The 26479-nt window shown below is 38.9% G+C and overlaps 1 protein-coding gene across 6 annotated transcripts in view; it reads left to right on the top strand.

The window, feature by feature from the left end:
* Positions 1-8650, top strand: part of UMAD1 (UBAP1-MVB12-associated (UMA) domain containing 1) — an 83269-nt gene extending 74619 nt beyond the window's left edge. For all 6 annotated transcript variants that reach the window (XM_080609766.1, XM_080609764.1, XM_080609765.1 and 3 more), the window contains one exon: positions 7086-8650. In XM_080609766.1, coding sequence (XP_080465892.1) covers positions 7086-7343 — 258 coding nt within the window. In that variant the 3' untranslated portion in view covers positions 7344-8650. The remainder of the gene's footprint in view (positions 1-7085) is intronic.
* The last annotated feature ends 17829 nt before the right edge of the window (positions 8651-26479 follow it).

Raw genomic sequence — 26479 nt, 5'->3', positions numbered from 1 at the left:
TTATAGTTTCTCATGTTTAAGATGTTATGGTTCTCTGTCTTTAAAAAAATTATTGAATAAAATAATTAAATAATAGGAATTAGGAGTGAAGGAATCAAAGTAGGAATTAGGAATAAAAATATCATTATGCAGTTTTGCTCATAAGGTCAATATATTTGCTAAATTTATCACCCACCCCCGCAAATATTTCCTGTGCCCAACTCTTATTATAGGGGATTGAGTAAAAATAGAACCTTAATCTTGTTCTGAGTTTGTGAAATTGTTAACAAAGAAAAACATGGGGTTTTTTCCTAGGATGAACAAATGAGATTGGACACTGGTAATGCAGCCCTTTGTAGTACTTGAGAATAATTTTCAGGGTAGGATTATATTCTGTGTTTCATAAATAAAACTAGAGGCATCTCTCATATTTACTGGGATACTGAAACTAACTACTGAAACTTGAACCATGGAACATTCAGAGTATCCAGAGTTCAAATGGCAACCTCACAATTCTTCCCATCTGCAGACATTACCAGTTTTAGCTGTTTGGGAGGGCAAGGAGCATGTAGTAATTACAGTCTGCATTTAAAATACCAAATTGTTAGAGAAAAAGCTGGTTCTGAATAATTGCGCTTATCTAGTTGCTTTAATGCCAGTAAGGATGTACAAATATAAATCATTATTGATACTGAATATGTGGTTTAGCAAAGATTCCCCTACTGTTCTTTGCAGGCCAGGATACTCTGTGGGGAGCTTTGCTATAATAATGAAAAACTGTAGAATGTCAGAGGTACTTTTCACTGTTTCTTTAGAATTTTTTTCTTTAAGATTTCAGCAGCATTAACCTGACCTTGATTCTGTTCTAGTCTAAGAAATGGCTGAAAAGCATGCTTTAAAGAGGAAAGGGAAAAATATCAAAAAAGTATGCCACAAATCAGTAAAAATATTCCTAAATGCTTAGTTTAAAATCTAGTTCTGCTTTACTCTGAACAGCTATGTTGATAAATGGAGAAAAATCATGCTGCCTACCAATCACACAAAATTTTTACAGGTAGCAGGAGCTCTTTAAGAAAGACAAATCACTGCTGTATTACAGAATGAGAGTCATAAGAAGCTGGAAACAAGAGCCCAAAGCAAATGGGAAAGCTGATTTCCATTGACAGCTATTCTTGCTTCTAAAAGCCTCTCCAAGGACTCAATCTTGGCCTGAAGCTTTCAGGCATGGAAGTCTGCCCTATTGCAACCACTGACAACACCAGTTTTAGGCTAGTATTACAATCCCATTCACTGCGTTTCTGTTAAGAAAGAAAGAAAGTGACCAGAAGCCATTTGGATACGGCAATGAGCCACTGCAAGGTCTCCGGCACTACTACTTCCATCTGCTTTTGTTCTCCCAGAGAGAAATAACTTTTCTCTTGAGTCCCTGGAGGGGATGCTGACTAAACTTTTGAGTGAGACTAGAAAGAACAGCAGCTCTCATGACTCACATAAGGTTTTCTGAGGCATCTCAGGAGCATCTGTATTGTGCTTGTCTGGGTGTGTTTCTTCCTTTCTCACAGTTCTGTAAGGATACACACTTACTGGTGTGTTGTGTGTGGGGAGGGTTGTTATTGATGTTTTGGGTTGGGTTTTTTTGTGGCATTTAAAAACTATCATGTCATATACACTTCCCCCACCTCCAGCTAATCTCCTTTACTAATCCTTTCTCCTAGCTTATATTTTTTAATATGAAGCGCTAAACATTCAGAGCACCTTGTGAATAATGGTTTTTTCCTCCTCTGTTTCACTTTGCCATTACTGTTCTGATTTGAAAAGGGAATCATTATCATCAGTGGAGATGCTCACTCTGCAATTCCTACAAATTTTCTAAAAAAGCCCAGTGAATACCGTAAAAAGCATCAACTGAAACACAAATGGAAGAACAATCGCTTAAACCAATTTCCCTTTCTAGATACATCAGAAATAACTGCATAATGCTAAAAAAATTCTGAGATACGTTATGATACATTGTTTGCTGTAATACCACAAAATTGCCTGAAATAAAGCTAATATTTTTATATCACCAGTAGGTCTGTAGGTCTCTGTCATAATTATGATATTGCTGGATATTTACTAAATATTCCAGAAGATTGAATATACTGTTTGTTTCTCAAGGCTGTCTTTTTAAGGCAAATTGGTCTGCTTCTGGAAAAATTCCCCCCACCCCCCCTTTTCTTTTACAGACATTTCTTTTAATGAATCACTTCTTGTTAGAAAACCTTGTTTGATAGTTTGGATTACAACAATGCTAGCACTGATCTTTGATGCTTCTTCAGAGCACTGTAAATCCAGCTTCTCAGTACATTGTAAACTATGCATGTTTGCTTCCTTATGAGACTCTTGGCAGGCTTTATGGTTAGCAGACAGAGATGCAGCAAATTAGATGTTTTTAAAGGCAGCTGAGAAATTCTCTTTTTTTTTTTTTTTGAGCAAAAGGAAGAATTTACCTTAGAGGATAAGTTTATACTTTGTTAGTTTTGAAATAACATATAGCACCCATGCTGTCAGAGCACAATTGTTATCTGGTGGCCAGCTACTATATATATATACATACTGTTTCTTTTATCCCTGTTCATTTGGATTGCAAACCAAGAATGAAGAAAACACCTTGCTTATTTAAATTAAATTTGATTACCATACCTTCTGTAATTTTACCTGGGTTTTTTTCACTCCCTGATGCTTGGTGAATTGTAAATTATTTGGTGATCTTCCATGTCCATTCAGTTAGTATTTCTCATAGCAGGATTGTGTGTCATAGCATTTGGCAGTGCTTTGTTTAGCTAATGTCCAGAGAATATGCCCTGAATAGATTGTATTCTGGGTAAATAAGTTAGGCATTTAAGTAGAAACCAGTGTGACTAATGTGGGATATCAAATTCTCTAGGACTTGCAGTTCTATATATGCTTGAAGAATGCATGCATGAAAACATAAGCCATTTCATAACCTTGACTTTGATTGCGTCACATAGCTTTGTGCTGGTGTCTGCATTGTAACCAGCTTGGGCGATCTCAGTGCTGATGGGAGATGGATGTTCTCTGCTAGTGTGTCCAGTTCTTCATTACATTACCACAGTCACTATAAAAGCCTGATGGTCAGGTTGGCTTCATCAAGGTTTTTTCACTATGCGGATTCTCCAGCATATGTCTCACCCCATTTAAAGGGTGTCTTTATGCCGTAACATGTATGACACACTGTGTACTAGAAAAAGGGATGGGCTCCAGAATGTTCCAGGACTTAAACTGCACACATGACAGGTTTTTACAGCAGCCTATCTTCAGTTAAGTTTCCAGGTAAACTTTGTCCAGATTTTTTCTACCAGATTTAGATTTTGCATTCTACATTAAAGAATCATCCTTCCCAGATTTTATATTTTTCCCATTGCATCATTTTTTGGGATGTCGGCACAGTAATAGTAACATAAAATGTGACGTGCTGTAAATGAAAAAGGAACGTGAACATTTTAAGATAGTGAAAAATGCACATTTTCATGGGAGAGATAGTAGTAGTTTATATGTGAAACTGAAATAGGAAATCTTGAGTCCTTTTCTCATTTATGTTGTAAACAGATCTTGTCATATTGGGCCTGAGACCTTCTCGAGAGGGGTTGGGTATACTGGGAGCCAAAGACCATTGGATCCAAGATCAGCTTATAGAATTTGTTATACTGACCTGACACTTTGTTCCTGACTTTTCTGTACTATATTGCTCCCAGCCACTTTGGGCTTTATTTATGATACTGTTTTGACTATTCAAGTAGAATCAGAATCTATAGACTATTAAGAACCTTGCTGACACTATGCAGAGATTGAGTATGGTTAAGTGATGTCGAACAGTAAAATAATTCTAATGTAATTCATCCTTCCTTACTGCAGTCTTGCCTTGAAATGTGGAGAGGAACCTGAGAGTAGGAAAAGCTGGTTCTTGCTCTGTCATTGTAATACATGGTATCTCCTGTGTGCAAAAAGGGTTTTAATTTCTGGGGCTGCCCATTTGGTACCCTTCTAACAAATGTAAAGTTTCTGAGGAAAAGAAGAAGATCCAAGATGCTTTGTGCTCTCTCCATTTATTTTTTTTTTTCCTTGTTTGAAGTTAGTTTTGCCATGTGATAGTGCAATTTGCATTGTAAATTGAGTTCATCCAGCTTGTGCAACAATAAAGATGTAAACAGGTGTTCATAAAAGTATAGTTTGCCAAACAAAATAAACATTAGATTCTAGGGATTTCTGATTATCATCTGAGCTATGGGAATACAACAGCAAGTGAGGGATCATTTTTCCCTGGAATGTGGGAGTGGGGGGAAGCAGAATGGTCTTTGAAGATCTCGTCTAATTGATTCCTCGATGTAACCTTTTCCTGTTTTTTCATTTGGGGCTTTCTGGCTCCGCTCTCCCCTTCAGAATATGGGACTGATTTAACACAAGCAAATACCAGCACCTTCATAAATTCTCCACAGGTTATTTCTTTCAAGAAGGAAAGTGCAGTGCAGTGTAGAAAAAAAGGGAAGTTCTTAAGTTTACAACAGCTACAAAATTAAGTACTTATTTGAAGTATTGTGGGAGTTTTCAGATAAATATCTTTAACATAAATGTTCTGTGTGGCAGTATTGTTAGCAAAAGAATATGTCTATAGCAGATGTTTATGAATTTTGTTATGATGCACACCTTGAGTCTATTTGGCCATGACAAGAAGGAAGACTTCCTCTAAGTGTTTGTTATCAGTCAGCAGCTATAGAATTTAAGATCCCCTTTAAAGTGAGAGCTGCTGATCTTCCACTTGAAGATAACTGTGCTGATTAGAACAGACAAGTACAAGACATTTTAGGGTTTTTCCTGAAGTTACAGACTTATGGTGCTATTGCCTGGGGTTTTTTGCTCAGAGCTTGGAAAGCTGCAGTAGGAGAACTATGCAGTCTTTCTGACTTTTCATCGTCTGTAAATTGTACCTTCAGGGGTTATGTAGTACAGACATGTCAGTATTACAATAGCTTAGAGAATATTGTTAAAGCAGGAGAAACCCAGTGACATACCCTATCTGTATCCAGAGGGCTCTGAAGTGGCCTAGAAGAATAGACAAAGATGGGGTTGCTCTTTCCTTTTTCATATCTATAAAATAAATTTTTTATAGCAACTAGCCAGAAGGTGATCTGAAAGAAATGGGGAAAAGTCAAACAGGCTCTGTTACTGGGAAGTGAATCTCAGCACCTCAGTAGAAAGATGTTTTCTTCACTTGACTCCTTTGAGCTCATTCAGTCATCTTTTGTACTGGATCATAACAAGTAAGGTTAGTATTTACATGTAGCAGTCATTCCTTTTAATAAAACTTCTTAACCTTAAGAAATTTTACATTATTATCCTGTGATATAACAATTACTGATTTGAGGAAGTGTATCTTAAGTTTTAAGTTTCTAGTCTTCATGAGAATAAACAAAAGCTTCAAATGAGGGTCCATTTCAGAGTGTGCAGCACCACTAACCTATTCTAACCCAGTAGCTTATACAGGCGTGAGCTTCCTCAGTCACCGAAGGACTGACTCTGAACTGACATAGATTGGCAAGATTATCTATTTCATCGTTGACAGTTTAATAAAAGGTTTAATGTTTGCTTATCTGGCCTAGTAGGTGAAATGTTGGGTTATGTGAGGAATGAGTAGTGCTCAGGTTGCATTCAGGTCAAATCCAGTCCTTCCTCTGAGAAGCAGACAAAGTGACTTTTATTTGGCTAAATGCTTAGCAGTGTTAGTTACTCCCAGGATAGAAAACAAACCACCTCACCGCCCCAACCGTCCTTCTGCCAAACAGCTACAACCTCAGGTTCTCTGTAACAGTCACCTCCAGCACACGTCAGATCTTGAGCAGCACAGCTCCCCTAAAAATCATGGAAAAATTTAGGATGAAAGCACTGTCCATACAACTCTTATGATCAGTTGAATACCAAATTAGCTTTTAAAGCTTTCAGTACTCTCCTTCCCCTAATAACAGCATAAGCTTTGGATTTTTCTGGCTGTGTGCTGTGTATGGAGGGTTGAAAGGAGGAAGAACTTCAATCAGAAATTCATGTCTAATGTTCTTGGCTTTGACATGTCTTGTTAATCACTTTTGATCAAATTACTGAAGATTCCCGTATGTGTGCTTATACAAAAAGAAAGTCCATATTACAAACATCTTATTCCTAGAGATGATGTGAGAGCAATCAGTTTGGATAGCATTTTATTGCTATAAATAGTAAAGTTAGATTTGATTTCGAGAGGCACAGTAAATAGTCTTGTCTCTGTTTTTAAAACAATAGAAGTTTTAGGATAGACACTTAATAAGGTCATATTGGTAGGCCATTATCAAAGCTTGCAAGTATATTGGGTCCAGCATCCTATCTGCTGGCATTTTCTGTAAATTATATTGACTTTTATGCAGCAGGGTTGGTATTTTTTTTTATTTTATTTTATTTTACTGTTGGTTTTGATTCAAGGGGTTTGGGGTTTGGGTTTTTGTTTTAAGTTTTGTTGACTTTTTCTATAAAGCACACGTTTGGCAATGCATATATTGCAATTCCTATTGGTATTCCAATTTTGCAATTTCATTTCAATTTGGAAAGCAACATCATTAATACTTTGAAATAACTGGGATAAGAGTGTTTTATAATCATCAGTCATGCCTTTGTTGGACAACTTCTGAAAAGACACAAGGGGAACAAAGACAGAGCTTCATCAGTTTCTGAAAGGAGTTCTAATGCAAGTCATTTCCCCTAAGCAAGACTGGACATTATGACAAAAAGTCCCGGCAGACTTATGGGTTTCATAAATGCAGAGTAACAATAGGTTGAGAAATCTTACTAATCATCAAAAAAATCCATTGTTGTTTTAGAGTTAATTCAAGTCAACCTGACCCACAAAAATTATATCGACATGAATTAAGAACTGCTGTTTCAGATGTACTTCAACCAAACTCTGAAACTGCTTTTATTTATTACTTTATTTTCTTCATGTATTAGTCGGTCATGATGGCTCTAAGCACAAAGCCTTAGCTGCCTGATTCATGATGTCTAAATTTCTGCTTTTCTCTTCTCTTTAGATAAATGCAGGGCACCGATCGCAGTTGAGTGTGTCAAGTGCCGAGGTGGGAAATGAAAGGAGTCAAAATTTGGAAAGCAGCCCTTTCATGTCAGATCTTCTGAGTGACATACCCTTTGCCCTAGCACCACATGTGTTAGCAGTACAGGGCACCCGTAATGATGTTCCTGACCGATTGCTCACCTACGACATCAATGATAATTTATCAAGATTTTGGTATGACTTTACCCTTGAAAATTCAGTGCTTTGTGATCCGTAATGTTTTCTTTAGTATTTCTGTCTGTGTCAAGGAAAAAGTCCTAAGGTGAAGATACAGACTTACTTTGATCGACTTAATATTTTGGGGGACTACCACTGGTGTATCAGATGAATTTTGTCAAAAGGATTCTTATTCACAACCGTGTTATGTTCCTTAGCTTTAAGTGAACTATAACTTACTGTGTTAAATATTCTGGTTATTTCCAAAGAAATCAAGCAAAATTGTTTCAGCCTGAGACTAGTTGTTGGTATCTACTTCCAGTAGGTAGGCTGCAGACACAAACATTTCATAACTTTAAGATGAAGTCTACACACGCCTGCACTGTTTTGTTATTTCACGCAGATACTAAACACGTAGATCCTGTTGCATGTGTTAAGATCACCTCTGATTTTCTACAGATAGAAACCAGTATTAACACTAAAGCAATATTGCTTTGCACTCCTGAGCAGACAGCTTTTCAGTTAGACCACGTTTTAAAACTCAGAGTTAATTACGAGTACTTAAATAATTATGAAGACTTACTAGAACTGGTAAAATTTACTAGTTTCAAGGTGAAAATCAGTTGCTCTGCTCCCTTTCCAATAGATGGTATTTTTGTCCATCTCATGTTGTGCCTGGAGAAGTCCTTGCCTCCTGCCTGTTGGCTGCTGTTTGTTCTCATTACCACATGTGTTCCTGATTTATACACAGATCAGCTTTTCCATTTTAACCTCTTTGCCCCCTGAAGAAGGAAATCTCAGGACACGTACTTTTAATGGTCACACCCTTCTTTTTTCAATTTGTGTGCCAGAGATACACATGGCAATGTTTAACAACAGGAAAACATTACATTGTTTCTTATCCAGCTAAATTAAATGGCTAAGTACCTAAACATGCATTCTCACAGACCACTGTGTCCCTTGCTCACAAGCTTTAAGCATGTTTTTCCCCGACTAAAACCAGAGCTGCTGTTGCATGAGCAACAGCTCTCTGATGTAACATCATGATTTTTGATGAATAACGATCTGTGTCACACAAAAAAAACCACTTGTTTTTTCTCTTGGGGTAGAATATTTATATTGTGCCAAACAGTGGATATTTTCATATATTTTCTATGCTCTCTGGTAGCTTAAAATACGTATATTTTCAGACTTGCATCCTCTTACAGTTTGTGAGAGAAATACTGTACATGATGGAGAAATTGCATTGTGAATACATCTTAGGTTGTTAAATATTTGTGGTTTAGATTTTTTTAAATGTATGTATTTAATTTTTTTGACAGCTGTGTTCATAGATCTTTTGAAGTTATTGTTTCAGGGACAGTATCTGTGCTGCAGTCCAATAAAAAACATGCTAAATAACAGTGAGTTATTTCTCATGTGTGGGAGTTATTACTCAGCTTCACCTGTATTGTTTACTATAGCTGTGACCATTCAGACTTCATGGGAGCTTGAACCTGGAAATTCAGTTTGGAAATCTTTTCAGTGTCATTTAAAATAGGGGTCCTTTTGATCAAATATATTGCACTTCATTTGATGTATTCTGTGTGGTGGTTTAGGTCTTATCCGTGGCTCTGCTCTGAGGATCCTATTGCTGTGAGCTGGGAAGTACTCACAACTCTTATAAGGAAGAACTGATTTTACCAAGTTGTTTAGAAGTGGTTTGTGTGCTAGTTTTTTAGTTAATACATACCTGAAGCACTAAATTTAATTTTCATGATTGATTTATATTTAATCATTAAAAAATTAATCATTCGGTAAATAGTGTGTTTCCATTCAGGTTGGCCATTTCAGATCTGAAATGTTTCTGCAGCTCAGCTGGTCTGGAAGTAGAACTGCAAAACACTGTTGAAGACTGAACAAACTCACAATACTTGTTCTTTCTTTGCTAGCTGACTTGGCATGTAATTTTGTGCATTCATTTATTGCCAAAAGTTAGCTAATTTATCTAAAATAATTACATCTTGCCAGAACTGTGCTCTGTTACACTCCCAAGCATCCTTTGAAAAGAAGAGGAGAAGCAAAGGAGAGTGGGGAGAAGGTTGTATTCACCCATGATGAGAAATGTGGACAGTAGTTTAAACATTTGGCCTTCATCCTTCATCATGTTTTGTAAAGGGTAAAATCTACATCTAGCAAGAGTACTAGTAATGAGCAAGGGTACTTGGAATGTGTCTACTGACTGCCCTCTCTTTAGCCAGACCTGAGGAACAAACCTATCCCTTGCTTGAGATCATCCATAAAAAGTGGATTGAAGCCTAATGGTATCCAGACAGCAAAGGTGAATTTCTTCCCGCTGGGATAAGAAAAAAGTACACTTAAACTGTTATAAATTGGTAAGATTTATGGATATTACTATGTGCCCACTGATAATATGAAGGTGGCACAAAATCTTCAGAAAATTAAAGATTTCAAAGAGTCTTAATTCATAAAAAAATGTGAATTACTCGTGCAAGATGTTTAACCTTTTATGCTAAGTGATTATTGCATAGGATATATGTGAAGATCTGTGTATCTGTGTGTCAGCAAATACTGGATGGTTCCGTATATTGTCAATCAAATATTTGAACACCAATGAAAGAATATAGTTAGTTTTTAAAAAAAATTAAAACCTATTCAAATATAATCAATAATGATATCAAAATAGTAAACCACCCTGGCTGTCCTTTCTGTATATTCTGTATGTAATAATGAAAACTTCAATAGAACTGCTTGCTTTGTGTTATGCATAGATATGTAAATTATTTAGAACTGAAAGATATTTCATAGCTGATGTCATTAATGTTAGGAATAAGACAGGTTATCAACTCCAGAACTAATAATAAAAGAGAAGTGTGATCCTGGGCCAGTGAAGTGCTGCAAATGAGAGCTCTGTCACTGCCATGAGTGGATGTATTACTAGGCCTGAACTCCTTTACTAAATAGTTTATTTAGAGTTACTGTAGCTCATGAGAGATTCTGAGTTTCCTTTGCAGTTCTCTACATTTTCCCTGCAAGAGATGTACTCTTGTGTTGTGTGATAGCTTCCTTATGGAACTTCTAATAAATCAAACATAACAAGACACTTCTTATTTCCTCTGGAAGAGTTGTAAACACAGGCTCTGGAAAAGTCTAATTTTAAGCATAGGAAAAGGGGAGTGAAGCCCACATGTACGAAGGTAAATCAAAGAATAATTGCATCCAGAGCAGCCTGACAGAAGGCTGACTGGGAGCTGGTCCTCGCAGACAACTCCCTGGTGACGAACTCAGAAGTGGAACCAGAAAATGCCATGCCCAGCAGCTCAGTCAAGGAGGTGGTTACAGATCCCATTTCTGATGTTTTCTTTAAAGTATGACCCAAACCCTGATACTGCAGTCCTGCAGGTGGCAAATATACACTTGTGTGGTCACAGCTGAGAGCTTTTGACCCTAGAGTAACTAAAAGGAAAAGGCAAAGGTCATATTCACTATGGTAATTACAGTGTCTCAAAAATAACACACAGCTCATTGCATTTTTAGCTGGAGAACCTGTTACGTTCACAAAAGCACTAAAGCAGTCTCCTGGGCAAGATGAGTGGGTTGATCCCACCAATAGCATAAAATTTACACTTGAGAAACTGCTCTCCTCCTCACAACCACCCTTTTGTTATGACATGACAGTTCGTCTTGCTTTGGATTTTTTCTGTTCAGCCTATCGAATATGGAGAGGAACCAGAGTGCAGCTCCTAGGGTAAGTCCTTCCCTTCTTAGCTAACTGCAACTCTTCTGCTGATGACAGGGCAATTCCAGATTAACCAGATTTCCTTTTGATGCTAGATAGTGTCTGTTACAGCAACAGAGGCAGAAAATCCTCTGTATATTCCAAAGGCAAGCTCCAGTTTGGTGCTGTAAGAAGAAGTTTTAATAAGTGAAGCTGGGTTTGTTCAGCCTACCTGCTGTACTGCAGCTCTTCAACAGCGCTAAGCTTTGGATTCTGTAATGAGCTCAGAAAGCTAGGAGGAGGTATGTTAGGCCTGATTTTTTCCCATCAATATGTTAAATTCCTTAAACTAAGGAAAATTATTGGTCTCTCTGTATCCTCCACTGAGATGATCATCTTTCTTTACCAGCTAGATATTTACGTCCATTGAGTATGCGAGAGAACTACCTCATTCTTTTCAACATCCTTCACACAGATGAAACTCTTTTCTGAAAAGAGACCTTCACTCTGCTCCACTCTGCAAGAGGGTTCTGTTCCCACAGGCCCTTTCTTAGCCCTCCTTCTGTCTGAATCACAGCCATTCAAAAGAAGCAATGCCAAGTATTCATGCTTAATGGAAGGGGAGAAAAGTCGCTATGTTGTTCCCATGATGTGGACAGTCAGTTAACTTGGAAACGTTATTGTCCAAAGAATGAAATGAAGATTTTTGTCAACCCAGAATTTCATCATTTTCAGATGCCAGGAGTATAAGAAGTAACCTTGATCTAGGCACAGCGTCTCACTGTTCAGTTCTGCAGCACACATTTTAGGTTCTGCGTACAGGTATGTGAAGTTTTTTCTTTGACTATATGATGCTAATGAGTAAGGCTCTTTTAATTCTCCTGCATGCGCCAGATAAATGATCGAAAAAACAGTAAGATCCAAAGTGCTACTTTGACTTCTGTGCATGCAGTCCCTCATAAAACAGAGTTTTTCCCTCCGTGAATAAGGGATTTTAATCATTCAGTAGAAATCCTAAAAAATAATGCTTTAAACTTTATTTTCTGAAACATATTAATGGAAAGGTTTTCAACCTCTATGGTGGGTGCAATAGTTCCTGACTAAGACTGGCTACTCTACTTGCAAGTAATTTGAAGCTGTTAAAAATTATTAGTTTTTTACAAGTATTTACCTAGTAGGAAATGGCAAGGTTCTCATGTGTTCATTACTTCTTTTAGTAGTATAGAAGGAAAAATATGTCGTAAAATTACACCAAACTAAGGAAGGGGTTGGGGAAAGGACATGTAAAGCAGTTTTTCATTGAACGTTATTTCTGTAGTATTTGCAGTTATGAAAATATGGAAACTAAATGAAGTGCAGGTGGTAAGAATATGGTGACACCATCATATGGTGACCTGAATCAGAAATTATATTGGTATTATGCCCTATAGTCTTTTTTTGTGTACATGGAGTAGGTAGCACCACGGTCCCTCATGCAAATACCTCCATACATTAACATAAATAATAGAGAGTAACAGTGGATCACATACTCCTTTCAACATCTCAGAGCACTTCTCTTTAGTCTGCAGCCCTCCATGCAGTGTCTTTCTAGATGGTGTTTTACTCCCAGAAAAGTTGGTGAATATTCTATTAAAGTTTGCTTTCGATGAGGGTAGCTCACAGAGCTTTGTTGTATTGCAGCTCAGTGGTTTGCAGCTCAAATATATCCTTTCTCCAGAAGTAAAACAGTCTGAGCATGCTGCATGCTTTGTATAATAAACCAGGAGTTGTAAAGCTTTCAGCGTTGTACTGCAGGTTATGATGAGATGTTGGAGAAGCCTTTTTTAAGTCTGTAGCAAAAGAGAGTAGAGGTGGAAGTGGAAGTTACGATGACCCCAGAAGGATGCAGCAGCTGTTGAACAGAGACAAGAGAGGGCTTAGTTCTGCCAGCCAATTCAATTCACTTTTCTTTGCTGCAAAGATAAAATAAACTCTTGAGATCAAAGATCTAATTTACAAGGCTGTCCTCTTAAGTCAGTCGGCACATGTACATCAGTAACAGAACATAAAAGAAACTGCTCACAAGCAAACAAAAAAAAAGATGAGCCTCAATTATAAACATCCCTTATCCAACTGTTTGTGGATATCAGCATTACGGTGAGAATAGCCACTCGCATCCAAATGTTCATGTAACTCTTCTGGGAGGTCAGCTTTGGGCATCCATGTAAATCACACTGGAAAAGAAGTCTGAAGCAGATGGGTTCAGAAGACCCATGGTGAAATGGACCATCACAGCGAGAAGGGAATTACTACTTAAAGTAACTGATGCTTGTTAGAACTGAAAAAAAACTTTGCTGACCACTGCATCACCCTTTCCATGAAGAGATCTGCTATTTGTCTGTTTTCCTTTAGAAAATTAAGCAATGTGTGATGTTTTGGAAACTGTACTCTAATTTCCTTTTTCATCTGTTTTTAGAAACTACTGGTGCATCTGCTTGGCTTATTCTCCTCTTAAAGACATTTTTAGATTCCTGTAACTCCAATTTTGTCTATTATATGTTTAGATAGGGCTTTTGTCAAAAACTTACTATTTATCTTACGAGTTGAATCAAAGTATCTTTTTGTTATTAGTTGACTTTCATGTATTTTGTAGTTTGGCTAGTTCTCCTTCAGTTGTCTCTCAAATAAAAAACATTTACACTTCTCCCTCTACTTGATAGGGTGGAATAGAACATATGCCTTAAATTTATTCCAGAAAGGACTGCCAAATTTTGTTTCAAGCAGTATTACAGTACTTTCAGATATTACATATCAATCTTAGTATAATTGTGGCTAAAATTGGACACACAGGGTTAACATATTCTATCTTGATGTAGTTCAAATAACACTGAAATTTATCTCATGTTTTGAGGGCACACAAAGTAGGAAGGTGTCATATTAGGAATTGATATTGGATTAATAGAGGGATTTAAAATTTATTCCTCTTCATATGTTTACTGCACATTGTGTGCAGTATATGCATTCACTCAATGATAAAGTGAAAATAACTACTTCAAAGATAGAAGTTGCCATTCTAGCTTTTCAAATGGCATCAAATAAGAGGCTGTTGATTGAGAAATGGAAATGTAGTTTTGCTGCAGATCTCTCAAATGCTTTACAGTAGAAATCAGTATTAGGATTCATCTTGAATATTAATATCATAAATTGAAGACAAATTTTAAATCTTAGAAACGCTGTAAAAAATAGAGTGAATGAACAAAGATGGCTGATGTATTTTTGTTTTCTCAGAGGCTAGCTAGCAAAATTATCTCTAATCATGTTGCAGTTATTTCCATAAAAAAGTTTGTATGCCAGACTGTTGGTCTAGCTACTGATTTGTAGAAATCTGAGAGAATCTCGAGGAATAAAGCCATTTTCCAGGATGATAGGTTTTGGACAACACTGTTCACCTCCATATTTAAGACCTGTAAGTCTTCTCAGACTGAGACTCCTCACCACCACCTCCAGTGGCTGTCTTTGCTTCAGAAGAAAGTTGCACCCTAATTTAGAAACATCAGTCCAAAGTCTCCTGATCTCTACTCCATGCAACTGGATCTGGAGAGATGGTTTGCTTCTGGGATGGGACATATTCTGGTAGATAAGCCTTTCAAGGGTGAAAATCCTTAAAGAAAAGGAAGTTGCACATTGATACCCTGGGGGAAAAAGCAATGCAGACTTGACAAACTTCCATTACTACCTCTTACAATACTAGCCATGCAATGGCAGAGACCTGACACACTTCCTCTGAGCATACAGGGTGGCGCTGAATTCTGCTCTGTCTTCTTGGAAAACAACTTACCTATGAAGACTTTGAACCCAGCAAGATCATCTTCTGGTGATTTGCCAGTCTTAGCAGATTGCCTGAGCCATTTCACCCTGCTTAGGCCAAAGGAGGAGATTTAGGCCAAAACACTAAAGACATCCTGGAAGAGGAAGTCATCCCAAGATTGATCTGTTCACCACAGACACCACAAAGAAGTCAGATAAGACTTGCTCTGCAAGAATCTCCTGTGGCAATGGAACTCTGGCTATTTATAAGAATATGTGTACAATGACTAAAAATAACTTTGTGGTATTAGATGAGTTTGTGTATCCTTGTCTTCATACCACGGAGAAGAAAAAGTGTTCCTAGCATCTCCACTACAACAGCAGCCTAGTTACCGAAAGATTATTTTCTCCAAAATAAAAATAGTGGTTAGTTAGGAAGAATAAAAGCCAACTGGTACACCCTTCTTAAACAGATGAGGTAGTTTAACTAAAGGATAAAATCTTACTTGGAAATTTGTAAATAAGATTATTGTCGGTTTAAATTGCAATTAGCTGAACAAGGCCTTTCTGGCACCTACTGCCTCATCTTGCTTCAAAAAGGTATTTTTTGTCTTGCATGCAAACTAATATTCTGCTTCCTCAAAGAAATGAGCTATGAAGATAATGCTGAGGATGTTCCCCTTTGAAACACCATTCTCTTCTGATATATCACTTAGTCTGGAAATCATGGCCCAGTAACCTGTCAGTCTCCAAGAGAAGAGTTCACTCTTTTAGAACTTATTCCAAAACTGGTAATAGAACAGGTAATCTGTGCAAACACACCTCAGCAAAGTGGATCAGCGTAGGCATTGCCAGAGCATTAGAAGATGAGAGAAGGCATCCCCACAATGGGATTTGGTGAGAGCACTGGTGACATCAGAATTTCCTACGCTATTCATTGGCAGGGGAAAAAAGGGATTAAAAAAAAATAAATAAATAAAGAGGTGGCAGTGTGGCACTTTGCTGTCATTTTTGAAAGTACTGAGGGTCTGCTTTGTAATAGCTGGCTGGAATGTTGTTGCGAACATGGTAACTCAGCAACACTTGCCTTACTCTGTTTACCTTTTCTCCTGTATGTATCTATTGATCTTAAACTTCTCTGACCTACCGAAAGCCTCTTCTATCATGTTTATTACATTATTAAGATGATGAAATTTGGGTTAAACAGAGAAGAGGGATGATTCTTATCTGAGAATTTCCTCCCTAGAACCTTTTGTCCCGGATAAATCCAACCTGGGCTTGTAGGTGGCTTTTTTAAGGCCAGGCCAGAAGATCCAAGCAGACAATTTTTCAGATACAAATCTTCTATCTTCTCTGCTGCCTCCATGCTGATGTTCTTAATTACAATCCCAGTCATCCTAGTTTCCATCTGCTCATAGGAGAGGAGGGAAAGAGGAACTCTTTGGCCAGTGTTAAGATGAGAATCACCTTCTGGCTTGTCCTCTCTTCCTTTGACCGTCTGTGCAGGAAGCCAAGCACAGCTATTGCTGCCAGAGACGGCTCCAGCAAAGTGCCTGGAAATGGTATGAATTTATCTATTTCAGCCTTTTTATCTTACTTGTCTCCTGATGAATTATTTATGCAGAGATCAGACCTGTCGTTAGCATTGGAAGGCTGTATTACAAATGTATATTCATTTACTTTTAAATAACTATTTTGATTTATTCAAAGTTTTTTAAGTCCTTATAACGTGGTCTGGGAAAGGTTCAGTGGGCTATTTCTTTCCTCTAAATACAATGAAACAGTTGGTCTGCTGCCAGCCGTGGAGGGAGGAGGAGGAAATTTGAATATGCAGCATTTAAGGAAAAAGTCAGATAAAAATAAAACTTCATTCTGTAGATACAGTTTTAGTTACAAACTGAAGAGCAGTTCAAAGCAGAGAGATGTAGAGGAAGTTAATTTATAATGACCACTTCCTAAAATGGACTGAGGTGGAATTCACAATACAATGCTAGAGTTGTAGGCCAACAACCAGTGTTTTTCAATCTGCTGCTTTCTCCAAATGTGTGAGAAAATGGCCTTGTGAGTTCACATAACTTCCATGAAGCTCACTTGCCAGTTGGGGCCTACAGATTGTCCTCAGCGAGGAAATATTTTATGCATACACACACAAAAAAGCAGTTCTGAAAGGAAAAAGAGATTCTTTGCACAAACTTGGGTTACAGCAAAGTTGTTATAATTTGTATCATCATCACTGAGAACAGGTTTTGTCCTGTATATATATATATATAAAACAGGTTATAGCAAAATTCATGTAAAAAGAGCAACAGAAAAACTCAGGTACTTAAACAGAGAATGTAGATATATATTATGTATGTGTGTATATGTGTACATATGTACATATACACACATGCATAGACATACAAGATGATTATTCACAAAGAAATACATTGGGTGAGGTTGGTGTTCAGTTTCTCCAGAAGAATTTTCTCATGTCCTTTAATTCAGACATCAGATGCTTCCTATGACTTTCCTTTTGGCATATCTGCTGTTAATAACACACTTACCAGCTTGTTCACATGGAGAGAAAAGAAAGGGTTTTTTTAATGCCCCATCAAAAATAGTACTTGAAGTTTTCCCAATTGTAACTTGTATGAAGGGGCAAAGTGGCAATATACATGGATGAAGGTGAAGTTTCTAGACCTGACTCTTTGGTGGTTTTATGTGAACCATGTGCCTTTAAGGACTACTCTCTATCCTCATAATTCCTTATTATAGGAAATTGCAGTTGGCAGCAATCAGGTTAAGTATTTAAATATTTTACATTTAATTGAGGGGATTAAATTCGCATTTCCAATTTAAAATGTTTTCCCATTTTAACTACAAAACCTGGTCGTATGTTTTAAAGCTTTTTAAAAATGTTAATACTGACTTAGTGGGAAAATACTTGATTTCATGAACACAAAAGAAAACACATTATCTTTTTCTCATCACTTAAAGGACACATTCTCTTGCAGGGACCAAGTTGTTTATTATTTTGACTGCTGCCTTCCCTTCACTCCCCTTCTCCATCCCTCTCCCAGTGATTGATTTTAAGTGCCAAATGTGGAGAAAATCTTCATAATAAAAGAGTTGGTAGAATCTGGTCAAGAAAACTGACCCTTCTCTGCAGGGATCATGCACAGCTCATTTTTTTGTAGTGTACATTTTCCTACAGGTTTTGGAGGGTTTTTTGAGTGTGACTTTGATATTTCCAAGAACGAGGCTCAGGGAAAAGGAATTGTGGTGACCTCTTCTTTGAAGCTAAGATTTAAAAAAGGACAAGGAGAAAGTCTATTAAAATGTGGCTGCCTTCCATGCTTTTTATAAACGTGCTGTTTGTGCAGTGCCTGCCAAGGAGCCCGTCTGCATCTTGTGTGTTCCAGTCAACAGCGCACACCCTGCAGTTGCAGCTCCTCTCCATTTTCAGGCAACTCTGTCTCACCTTTCCTCTGCTCTTAGCAAATATCTGAGAAATTCACTGGTATGGTCTTCTATACCTTTGTCATGAGGATTTTGACTACCAGGCTGGTGGAGCAGCTCAACCCCAGTGCTGTTGATAGCCCAGGCAGGATGGCAGTTTGAGCCAGTGAGGAATTTTGGGGCAAAAGCTGGGTTCATGTTGTCCTGGGGTTGTTTTTCTTTCTTAAACCTAGACAATTTCAGCCATTTAACTCTAATCTAAAAGAGCATTAAGACTGCAAAGCCAAGCATGGGAGTGCTGCTCCTTTGGGGGGCAGAGTCTGCATCTGGAGTATTTCCAGAAACTCAGCAAAGTGGCTGTTACCACAGGGTTCCTAAAAGGCAGCTGGTGCAGGAGCTGTGCTTTGTAGGCCAGCACGTTCAGCTAACTGCCTGTCCCACTGACACAGATTGGAGCCTGCACCCCCTTGCTGGGTTCACCTGCTGTTCCTGGAGACGGAATGATCATTGATCTCAGTGAAAGCAAGGAGATCAATTGGGAGCCAGGAGCTTTTTTTTTCCTTATGAAGGCAAAATTTTGCTCCTGTGACTGGTTGTTGCTCCCATTTCCAATCTCCTGCTGGATCTGAACCCTGCTTCTCATGGATACGGACTCGTGCTTCACAGTTGCTAATAATTATACGTCTAATTCAGAGGTCAGACTTACTTCTTGCCTCCGATACACACCCAAATTGTATTCTGGGTGCACATCAAGACAAGGCCGTGGTGTCTGCTATTTTTTCCCCATGTTTCCTTCATTTGGAAAGTATGTGTGTGGGTAGAGGAGGGGCTGTGGTGCATTGCAACAGATCCCCATCTGGACCACCAGAGATCCAGGCCTGCATGACACAGCACCCCGCATCACAGAGCATCCCTTCCCAGAGTTCACATTCAGCAGCAGTCTGATGGCTGTCATGAGGGGTTCTAGATCCTCAGGGTCAAACCCTTGCCTTCCTCCTCTGTTTCAAGCAGGTTGGACATGTGTTCTACCTTGAGAGGCTGGCTATAATTGTTGTAAGAAAAACCATCTGAGAAAGATCATTCGAGTACAGACTGTTCACAGTCAAAATAAAATACCAGTGGAAAAAAATGTTTCCAGGTGTTGCTTGGAGTGAAGGATGAACTAAGCCTGATGTTGTGGGCAAACAAGTTCTACACACTCAGGTTCACCACAGCAACACCGCAGCTCCCTTCATGTCTTGGGCAGACCAGCGCAATCTCCACACGCTGTGGAAGTGCCGCTTCTCAGTGGGAAGTGGTTGGGGAAACATTCGGATCCGGCTAGGACCAACTCCGTCAGGCACTTCAGAAGCTGCCAGAGCTACCTTTAAAGCAGCCTGCTGCTTACTAGGGCAACTTGTAAGCTGTCTCAGGGCAGACACGGTGTAATCAGTTTCTCAACCTGCTGAGCAAGGATGCACTGGGAGCAGTGAGTAATAGAGCAACTGGGATTGAAATTCACACGGGATGGTTGCATCTGTGGAGGACAGGATGTTTTCAGAAAATCCTGAGCCCCATCTGTCCTCTTAAATGGACATCAGTTTCAGATGATTCTCTGGGTACTGTGCTTTGTTGATACTCAGGGTAGTGATGATTCTCATTAGCCATGTCTATACTACATCAAGTAGTGCAGCCCAGGAAGAGTGGATCTGCAGAGTGAAAAAAAAAACAACCAAGGCTGAAGTCTTAACACCCACTCTTGCACAGAATCACAGAACGGTTTGGGTTGGAAGGGACCTTAAAGATCATCCAGTTTCAATCCCCTGCCATGGGCAGGGACACCTTCCACTAGACCAGGTTGCTCAAAGCCCCATCCAACCTGGCCTTGAACACTGCCAGGGATGGGGCAGCCACAACTTTTCTGGTCAACCTGGTCCAGTGTCTCACAACTCTCACAGTAAGGAACTTCTTTCTTACATCCACCCTAAATCTCCCCTGTTTAAGTTTGCCTCTCCCCCGTTTAAGTACAGGCATTTCTAGTCCAGACTACTGTTGCTCTTGACCAATGGGCTGAATGGATTCCACAGCACATCTTCTGGTTGGGTTTCATTCAAAAGGAAACCAATTTGTATGTTCCAAGACGGCTCCATGATTCAAACAGGGTCATGTAAGCTGGAATCTTCTGGAGATGACCTCCCAAGCTGAAATAAGCTGGAATGCTAACGCATAGGCACCTCTTGTGTTCTAACAGGACTCCACTGCAAGAGCTCTGCAAGCACAGGCTTGAGCTGGAGAGATGCTGAACGTTCTTGTGAAGTCATAAGCCAGGGATTTGTTATGGCAATTATATAATTATTATGTAATTGCTATCAAAGCGGGATTTGTCATAAAATCATTTATCCTCTTATGCTCTCCATGCAGATCAGATAACAATATTTTTATTCAAGAATATCATCCAGTTTCCTACATCCATTCACTTCCTGGCTATGCTGAAACACTGCAGGAGTCTTTTGGAAGACTTCTTAAAATTATTATTCCCAACTGAAAGAAAACGAACTTGTGATGGAGTGAAACATAAGCCAGGTCACTTCTGCGTTTGCATTAGTTGAAACTGTAAAATAATGTAAAAAATACATTTTCCACTTTCAATAGTCATTTTTGGCAAAGTACTTTTGGAAACAAACCAGAACAAAACGTTGAAATAGATATTAATGGAAAACTCTTCCAAGTCAAAAGTTGCCAGAATAGTAAAGCATGAGAAGACTTTAAATTTTGATGACTATTGACCTTCCAGTGGTAAATATTCTCAGTAAAACTGAGTAGCTGCCTCTTTAAAAGAAAGGAGGAAGATAAACAATGCTCAGTTGGAAAATTGTCTTATCTATCCAACAGGAAAAGCAACTATATGATTTCAAATCCTCCTCCAGGTTCCTCATCATCATTATCTGAGACAGTCTTCAAATTATGATTGCCACAGTGAGCTTCATGATGAGGATTTTTTAACTGGAAAAAGAATTAGGAATGTCGACTGTGTTTTGTGTATGGTGCACATGCTTTCATAACCTTTTCCTAATCACACCATGAGATGTAGCATGGCCTGGTAGTGGCTACTAAGGGGTTTGGTTGAAAGAAGCAGCACTTTTCACTCTACAGCCTTCAGATGCAGCTTTAAATGACTCCTATGTTTATATGACTCCTTTATATGACTCCTATATTGAGGAGCTTTATATTTCTCCTCCAAACACAGTCATCTCCCCTAATCCATACTGTATTGAGCAATTTAAAAACAACAATATTACCAGGAAGGTAGTCATCCACAGAAAGCATAATTACATTTGATTATAGAAAATAATAATAAATTGAGCACCCTGCCTGGATCTCACTTGCCTATGTGCCTTTTACAGAAGGATACATGGACTATGGATGATTTATAAACATATAGTATTATATTATTGATCTCTAATCTCCATGGTTACTGGGCTCCTCCAGTTTCATCTTGGCTTCCATGTAATTAAACCCTGTTGCACACGTACAGCAGTGCAAGCTTGGCTAGGCTGGAAACACAGGAATCGTGACAAAGGACAAAGAAGGAAATTTCACTTATTTTGCACCATGGCATAACTGGCAAAGCTGCTTTGTCCCTGCGTATGGGATTGGTGGGAAAAATCAAATGCTGTGCTCAAACACCAGATACTGGGTGCTTGCAGGTAACAGTGCACTGAAATTAATGGTGTGCTGATTAGGTTTAGGTCCTGATCTTTGTCCCTAGTATTGTTATAGACCTTTCTGGCACTTTCCGCCTGCTGTTATACTTGGATCTGGAACACTCTCATCTTTACAGTCACTCTGTTCTAATGTGACTTTGAAGTAGTGGTAAGTACTCAGCTTGTACAGTTAATTTTTAACATTTTTTGCTTCCTTCTTGCTGTATAAATGACCCAAACAACCAATGGGAGTGTTATTATTGTATATATATAAAAAAAAAAGCCACGTGAAAATACCTACACATACACTGTTAAATACCATAAATCTGAGCTTTTGCCCCCTCCTCTATTTTTCAGCTAATCTCAGTCAATTCTTGGAGCAACAGTATGGGAAAGTTTACTTTAACCTTCAATGAAGTTTACTTTTTTAACAAACATGTTTTGAATACTCTTCTATGTCATCTTTGAACTGACCTGAAGCAGGTTAGACCTCTTCTAGATACCTTGAGTCCAAGCTATTGAACTACTTTAAAATGCAAATAGGAAACAGTGGGGAAGCTTTTGCATCTTGAAATAACTTTTAAAAACCTTTCTTTTAGTCTCCATGTACTGATTATTTTTTCGCTTTTCCTTATCAGACTGTTTTCCATTTAATTTTAGTTTCCCCATTTCTGGATTCAATTTCCGCTAGCTTCATCCTTGTGGCATATTTATCCTGCCGCAAGCTATTCCCCGAGGTTGGGGATATCTGCTTTCCAATCTAACTGCAGAGGTAACTGCTCTGAAGGGCACAGTCACCTTTACCATGGCAGCTATGAGAGGGCTCACTGACTGCTCCGTCCCCTTGCATTTCTGCATATTTTCAAACAGTAAAGTACTGCCTGTTAGCCTTGTCAATATTTTAAGGCTCTGCGGCCTCTCTCCTCCCTTTCTGTTTCTTAAAGGCCACAGATTCCTTCCCAAATAAAGCACATTTATGACTTTTTTTCCTCTCGTTCCACTTGAGGTTCACTCCCAAATATGGTGCTTCTGGCATCTATTGTATCTCTTGAGGCTCCCGATGGAGTGGATACTCACAACTAGTAGCAGATATGAAAAAAAAAAACAAAAATGGGATTTACAAAGAGGCTTTACAGAATGTTCTTCCATGTAATCCAGTTCAGAAAAAGCAGCAGAAAGGAAAGGGTTTAAATACAAAAAGCCCATAAAGTCGTTAAACCAATATGCTTAGGTACAACTGTACTCACAGAAGGACCATAAGCAACAAAGAAATCAGCTTTTCAAACACAAAGCATATACAAGCCTATAAAAAACCAGAACATTCAGTGTATGGAAAGAGGATTTGTGGATGTTTTTGGCTAGATCAAATCTCAAAAGTTGACAATAAGAGTAATTCCAGAACTGCATTTAGATGACACTTCAGTAAAAAACAGTGAAGCAACAACATAATTCTATGTTTCTGCACAATTGCATCATGTCCCCCTCCAAATGCCTAAGTCTCTGAAACTTTTCCCTGTCTTCCAAGAGAAAATAGTAACCAAAAAGTGAGCCCAAATGAGCCACTAGTAAGAATTCAGAATAGGGGTTTGCCAAGTGGAGTCTGTGGAAAAATACCATGAGATACATATATTAAAAATGATAAAATTGGCCTCAGAAATCAGAAGGAGTATTTTGGTCTTCACTTCCTTCTAAATAGAAATGATAAACTGCAAAATGCGCAAGGCTGGATCACATTAGAGAATTCTCATAAATTATATATTCCATAGTTGGGCATTAAACTGTTAATACAGGAAAGCTTCAGAGTGTGGGTTTCCAATTTCCACATTATGAATTTTTGTCAGCACAGCTTCCTGTGGTCAGATGATGTGTCCTGTCAGTGCCAGGCTTTCTTTTTCTCCCAAATACTTAATTGAATTTTAATGATGCCCAGAAACTCACACACTGGTGTGGGGTTGAATGGCAGCGCTAGCGGCTATTCCAGTTTCTTGCTCCTGATTGTATCCTTGTGATTTCTTCCTATACTAATTCTTGTAAGCATGTCTAATTTTCTCACCGAAACCTTAGCCACGTGAGCCTTAATTAAACACATTAGTAGTCATGGAACAATTAAAGTAAGTCTTCATCAGAAAGAACTGGTCCGTGGGGAAGAGGAGCCTTACAGTAAGTGTACTGTGTGCTAGCACATTATTTACAGAGGCCACACTGAGAAAACCCAAGATCAAATCAATAACAGTTTGCCTAAAGAAGAAACTATCATGCCTCATGGATTGAGACACTAAACTCTTCTTCTTGCCTATTATTCTTAATACACAGCCACTGTCATGGAGCTTAATCACAATTCACAAAGCTGCTAAACCCAAGAAAGATTATTGATCTTATTAAAGATGTAACAGCACCAGACTGAGAAGATGGGGCCTCCAGAGGGAGGAGAAGACAGGAGCCTCAGGGAGAAGCTGAAGCAGCTATAAACTTCATTCTGTGTTTAGCTGGTGGTTCTGCAAAGAAACCAGAGGCATTTTTCTTCCCGACATGAGAAGCTTGAAAGCCTGGGCACAACTGCCCCACACTGAGCATCTAAACATCTTTACCTACAGCTTCTAAGTATGCCTCCCTGGTCATCATCAACGTTTTAATTAACTTTGAAGACTTGATTCCTCTTCAGCTAATCCTGTCTAATGCTTCTGAAAACAAAGGAGTGGCATAGGTGTAGCTGGACGGGAATTTAAAAACTGTGGATTGCAAGGATGTTACAGATGGCCTAATTTGACTGACACAGCTGGTACTAGGAGAATCTTTAGGTGTACTTTTGTATCCTAGGTTGTTCTGGTTTTTCTTTCAGTACTAACTCTTTTTAGAGTGCAAATTAATTGCTACATTTATGGAAACTGTTGAGTGACAACATTGGAACTCAAGCTGTGGAAATGATTTTTTTTTTATCAGTTGCCAAACTGATAAAATAAATAAAATTTGGTTAGACTGACCCAAAATAATATTTTTCCATTTTTCATGATGACAAGAAGAAGTGAAGAAGCCCCAGTTTGAGTAAATTGTCCCTTTTTGACAGGCAATTAGCTATTTTATTTAGGAATAGCTGGAACCAAAGGAATCGCAGCACTCAGTTCACAGAAGTTTGGAGTCAGGGGTTCCCGCTGCTAAACAGCTGAATGGTCACGCTGCTTCACTCTCTGAGGTGCAACAACCTGGGTTAAATTTGCAGGGTTCCTCCAGCCTCAGGAGACAGGATGTTCTGAGATGAATCTCCTTCAGTCCCTCCACTACAACTCTTCCATCTTATTTCTATATAAAATGCATTACAATATTAGGTCAGTCAGAACCTATCCCTGTGAAACACAAACTCCTTACTTCTGAGCCTCCCATTTTTCCCCTCTGCTGAAGGAGCAAAGGGATGGAAAGGAGGATGGCAGAAAAGAAGCACTGGTTCTTGCCTCCCCTCCCTGGCCGAGAAGGACAGAAAAGCCTGCAGCCGGACACCTTCAGGGTGAAGACACTGAGCTCCTAACCTTTCCTCTGCCCTGCTTGTAGAGGTGCTGCTCCACCCTGGATGTTTAATTATATACACAAAATACACCAGCATCAGGAGCAGAGACTGGGGACCCCACCCAGGAAAAGTCAATAACATGATACTTAGAAAACTGTTGTAGGTAGGAAATTAAAAATCTGAATTCAAAGAATATCCTAAAGAGGAAGGTCTTGCCTAAATAGCTCGTATGTTCAGCATCACTCGAGTGCCAGGCATTGCATCAAAGGAGGCATGAGCTTTTTTCTTTTGCTCCTTCAGCTTTATTTATCTTAGGGGAAAAAAGCCCAGCTGAAACTATTTGGCAAATTTGATCCAGATTAAAGTGAGGGGAAACTAAACCCAGTACTTTTGATAATTACTGATGTCATCTAAAACATTCACCCAGCTGAACACCGCAGTGGCATTCTTGCAGCACACTTGCGCAGGCAGGATCATCAAGCTAAACTGGAATTCTTTTTATCTGTTCACAGCAGGTGAAAATTAAAACCAGCAAGGAGTAGCACAGGTCTCCTGGCCAGCAACCACTCCTGATAGCAGGTGACACACAGCTGCTCTTACTGGGGTGAAAACTACCACCAGAAAGGTAGAAAATGATTTCTGGGCTTATTCCCACTGCAGAAGATAGGAAGTTGGTGCTGTGTCAGCTGGGAGGGATCCTTTCTGGCTTCTCACTCTTTACTGAAATGGTCCTTTCCACTGCAGTGCACTCTTATGTGGCAGCCCAGACAGTTCCTTGGTTGATGAGGGTGTACCAGGTCCTCCAGCAGGAAGAGAGAGGGGCCCAAGCCCTTGCTCCCCTTGTTTGTTCTCCAGGAATCTCTCACCAGAATCAAGCAGTGGGCTGAACTATGTCTGTGTGTGTGCCCATAAGCTGTCCAGGGAGCTCATGCTGGGCTTCAATTTCATGCTAGTGACATGTTTCCCAGAAGCCATGTATCAGGTTAGTCTTCCAGTTCTGCTGTGCTATTCAGGTAGAGTCATAGATTGTTTTTTCATCTACAATGGATATGTTCTGTGTTTCTGATCGA

Source organism: Psittacula echo, assembly GCF_963264785.1.
Source record: "Psittacula echo genome assembly, chromosome: 2".
Taxonomy (NCBI): Eukaryota; Metazoa; Chordata; class Aves; order Psittaciformes; family Psittacidae; genus Psittacula; species Psittacula echo.
The sequence above is the reverse complement of the archived record's forward strand: the minus strand, read 5'-3'. Positions and strand labels throughout refer to the sequence as shown.